We start from the raw sequence: 4889 nt of genomic DNA, 5'->3' as shown, positions 1-4889 counted from the left end.
ATTGAAGATGGGTTTTGATTTTTGTGTTGAATGGATTTGTGTTTGTTTTTGTGTAAAAATTGAATGGATCTTTGTTTGATTTTTGTGTTGATAGAGATTGAAGATAACCAAAGCTTAAACAGGACCGGAAATTAGCTAAATTAATTTTTAATTTTAACATCAATTAAACAAGCTGGGTAACCCGTGAGCCCGCAAGCTTTACCCGTTACGGGCGCGGGTTGGAGAAATTACCACCCGTGAAAAATAACAACCCGCAATCTTTGGCCCGTGTTAACCCGAACCTGTGTAACCCGTAACAAGCCAGCCCCGGCCCGCCCGTTTGCCAGCTCTAGTCTGACACAACATGCAGTACCAAAAAACAAAAACCTGCAGATGGATAAACAGGCCAATGTTATAACTTTAACTGGCCTCAAACTCTTCTATCCCAAGGTAGGAGAGACCATTGTTGGCACCATTGAAGTCCATGCCAACGGGTTCATCTTCTATGCAACCTCCAGTCTCAATTTCCATTTCCATTTCTTATACACCAATGTAAAGAAAGCCTTCTTTCGACTTGAAGACGAGAAGATGCCGCCTCTCTTGCACTTCCACTTGTGTCACCCCGTCAAGGTTGGGGCAGAATAGAGACAGGATATCCAGTTCCTGATTTGGAGAGGAGATGTTACGATGATGATTCAGATAAGATCGTTGGCGGTAACGAAGATTTAAAGAACTTTTTCCACAAAGTTATTGAAAACAAAGTTGAAGCTAAATGGAGCATCTACCTATAATCAGTTGTTGTTATCCATTTGCTGGTGCTGAGCTTCGCAAGGAGGAAGAATTTCAAGGAAAGCTTCCCTCCAAGGCATCAACCGTCTTCGTCTTGAATTGTTTTTCGCTAGTTGGGATTGTAGATGAACCTTACCTTGTGGTCCACCTATTCGACATTGAGCTTGTTAATATGGCAAAGCTTAAACCTGGTGAAGTAGATATGACTGTCGTTTTCCGGGACTTCAAGCGTGATCCAGTTCAAATCAACTCGATTCCCTTAGACTCGCTCGATCTCATAAAAAAACGCTTTAACAGTGGGAGTGTGAAGTATATTGAGAACTGTAACGAAGATTTAGACTGGGATTCCATTTTGAAAGAGAGAGCAGATTTCCCGGGGAAGTTCTATGAAGAAAAGGGATGGGTTTTTTATGACCTGGAGGATTCAAAGCCTAAAGACTTGTACAGGTACTACTATGCAAAACCAGAAGTACCTGCAGCAGCAGACCTCGAATTAGAGGATGACTGATTATTAATCAGAGATAATCGGAATGGAGGGTCAAAAATATGCTCATCAGTTCAGCAACTAGCCTAGATTTCGTAGGTCTGTCATAAATGATCAACCTACTATACGAAGTCAATATTTTGCATATTTTCTTGTATCAACATTGTCGAAATTCACCATTTTATTCAGCAATCCAACTCACTTTCAGTTTTTTGATCAGTCAATGAACTTTGTTTTGCTTTATCATTAGATACTGCGTTGTTCCAACAAGTTGTTCTTTTTCTTACAGAGCAAGTTGTGAACCAGAACATGGCGTCAGATTCCCCAATTTGGATGTTAAACAAGACCTAAACTGAGGAGTACAGGAACAGATTCGAAAATTTAGTTCAGGGTAACAATTGAAAGATTCTTAAAGAAGACGACAATGACATGAACAACAATACAGTGGTGAACTGGGTGGAGGAGATTGGTACAATTTCTTATCAGTCAGAATCATGCCTCCTCCTCTTTTCCTTGTCTCCTCTGTAACTCTTTTTGTCATCGGAATCACGTGACCTTCGCTTCTCATGTTTATCGTGTCTTTTCTCATGTTTATCATGTCTTTTCTCGTGTCTTTCATGTCTCCTCTCGTGCTTTTCTTGTCTCTTCTCTTCTCGTTTCCTTTTCTTTCGGCTTTCATCTTCATCTTCACTTTCTTGGACAGGTGGTTTTTGCGTTGTTTCATTCACCACTTCAGTGGGAACCGCTTTTTGGCTGTGTGGAAGAGAGCTTGATTCTTCAAAAGTGCCTTTGGGAGGTCTGTAATTAACAGAGAAATAACATCAGTTAAAACATGGTGAGATGAAGAAAAAAACCTGATTATGAGGTGTTGATTTAAAGGCCAATCACAATTTTAAGTCCTTAGCAACTACTGATATGTTGGTACGAAAATTAGAAGGAAAAAATCTACAGGGATGCTTAGAGCTACTTCAAATTGAAGGTATCCAAATGATTGATCGATCCGGTTGATAAAGGATAACCATAAGGTCCATAACCCACAATCAGAAATAGTTATCTGAAGCAACACTGAAAAGTTTTTCATGCACCATTGCAGCCCAAGTTGGGTTACCACCACACTGAACCGCCAGTTTTAGGATTGCCATGAGTTTGAAGATAAACAACTAAATTTTACTTACTAATACTATTACGAGGGTAGTTTTATTTCAGAGCAATACCTTGCAAAGCCAAGACCTTGAACCTGAGCTGCTTCAGCATGACCAGCACCCAAATCTTCTGCAGTAGACCCTCTCTTCACGAGCTCGGAGAATTCATGCTTGTCTAATCGGTTACCCTGAGGTCGATTACTGCGCTTAGGAGCTAAACCAAGAGCCTCGCGCATTGCCTGTTCTTCTTCTTCTTTGATCCTTTGTATCTCGGCTTTTGCAGCTTCCATATCTGCCTCCTGGGATTTCTTGTCCTTGGCATACCAGTGTAGGTCTTTGCCTATTAATAAATGAAACAGAATGCAAATTAGCCAACTTCAATGAATTTTTGGTAAGTCATACGTGACTATAACTGTAACCTGAATCCTGGTGGCCATATTATAATAAGAATTCATGTGTGGTTACTGAAACCTTCATTGCTCCGATAACCAAAAGTCAGAGGACATAAATTTTGACAACTAGGCCTATTTAACGCAACAATATACTAATTTTTGCACCCAAAGAGCTTACACATGAATTAGATGTGTCAGCCAATATGTGATTTTGTGGTAAAAGGAGAACAGACCCTCTCAATGAGTACAGCATTACATATGCTAAACCCAACTAGATTTCTTGTGGAAAAATCACATATAAACTCATGTTCATTGGTGTCTCTAACTCGTATAAAAAAATACTTTTAGAAGAGTAAAACATTAAATATGCACAAGCTAACTAGATTTCTTACAAAAAAAAATAACATAAAAACTCATTTTTGTTGAATTGGTATCCAATAGAAGATCCTCGACCTAAAGATTTTGATGTATCATCCAAAGTGATATGGCCAAAAGATCCACGCTAGATAAAAAAAATACGAATGTGAAAGGATTCTTGGATTAGAATTTAGGGTGACGTTTTGTGTCTTTGTTAGCTACAAAAACATCAGAAAATGAAAACAACGACATCGATGTAGTTTTCTAAGACATTTATGGGTAACATAGTAGGACATGCAATCACTGTCTTCTCTTGATTAATCTATTCTTGCGTCTATCTTTTACTATAATTTTCTGATAAATATGTGACTTCACGAATGGCATCTTAAATTGGCGTGTTTACTATATGACGTTGATAAAATACATGCCAGATAGTGGAGTCTTTGATTACCTGAAGCAAAATGATCAAGTGCACAGCTGCAAAATTCAATAGTGCAGAGTCTTACATTCATAAATTACTCGTATCCTATTAGAAGAAAATCGAAATGCATCCACTTGAGTCGACTGACAATGGGACATAAATATCCCTATAGGATGAAGAAACAACAACAGACCAGTCATTCAACAATTCGAAAAGTCCGTCTATAGAACACAAATAATGTCACTAAGGTCTAAAAAACTAACAAACATTTACCACACTCACAATACTTAAAGACCACACTATGAAAATAAACCATGCAAAAATATTAAAGTCTGCGGGAATCTAACTCAAAACCAATTGGCAATGAGTGGAGAGGTTCTAAGGGATTATAAACCGTAGGATCTTAGATTTCCCAACAATGTGGGACTAATAATCTCAACACGCCCCCTCACGTGTAGCCTCGTTGGGTCTAACACGTGGATAATTAAATCGGGTGACGCGGAGTAAAGGCGCGGTCTAATGACTCGTCGCAAATAGCCTGCTCTGATACCATATTAAAGTCTGCGGGCATCCAACTCAAAACCAATTTGCAATGAGTGGAGAGTCCCTAAGGGATTATAAACCGTAGGATCTTAGATTTCCCAACAATGTGGGACTAATAATCTCATAATTTTTGTGGCACGCATAAGACCTATTACATACAAACTATGTTGTTTTCATAGATAGGTAGATTCAGAGCATATGTCCTCCATGAGTCGATTATTATTGGTTGAGGGATTTTTTTATTTAACTTCTTCCTAGTCTCTTTTCTTTCTTGTCATTTGGTTTATACTTGTACTATATTTTTGTGCTCGACTAACATTTATAGCTAACTGCAGTATCAGTAGAGATGAAGCAACATGATGTGGTCCCATCGACCAATTAGTTACCAAATTTAAGAGAGTTGAAACAAACCAATTAAACATGCCACCTTTCATTTCAAGTTTTGGATAACGAAACCCTGATATGGTCGCAGTTACCTTGAAGAATTAACTACACATACAGATCCCACGACATTTAGCATTTCTATTTTAAATGATTTCCTGGAAAACAATAATATCTCATGTTCAAGTAACTCAAGTTACATAACCAAACTTCACAAAAAGCGCAATAACAGTTGATACCAACGAGGGACAAAGCCAGATGTGGGAGAATTGGAAAAACAACGTACTCCACTTTGAGTCATCAACATAGCTAAGCACATTTTAGGAGATTGACATGCACAAAGGAGAAACAAAAGAGAAAACATACTGCATGGTCTAAAAAGTTCAAATGGATACACAAAT

General features: G+C 38.4%; 1 protein-coding gene across 1 annotated transcript; it reads right to left on the bottom strand.

Moving 5' to 3' along the window:
- Positions 1-1460: 1460 nt before the first annotated feature.
- LOC113341501 (protein PXR1-like) lies at positions 1461-2755 on the bottom strand. The gene is made up of 2 exons (XM_026586357.1): positions 2467-2755; positions 1461-2050 (listed from the first exon to the last, which is right to left on the bottom strand). Exons 1-2 carry the CDS (start codon positions 2682-2684, stop codon positions 1735-1737), a joined length of 534 nt encoding a protein of 177 aa, XP_026442142.1. The 5' UTR covers positions 2685-2755; the 3' UTR covers positions 1461-1734.
- Between the last annotated feature and the right edge of the window lie 2134 nt (positions 2756-4889).

This window comes from Papaver somniferum, unplaced genomic scaffold (assembly GCF_003573695.1).
Source record: "Papaver somniferum cultivar HN1 unplaced genomic scaffold, ASM357369v1 unplaced-scaffold_2909, whole genome shotgun sequence".
In the NCBI taxonomy this organism is placed as follows: Eukaryota; Viridiplantae; Streptophyta; class Magnoliopsida; order Ranunculales; family Papaveraceae; genus Papaver; species Papaver somniferum.
The sequence above is the reverse complement of the archived record's forward strand: the minus strand, read 5'-3'. Positions and strand labels throughout refer to the sequence as shown.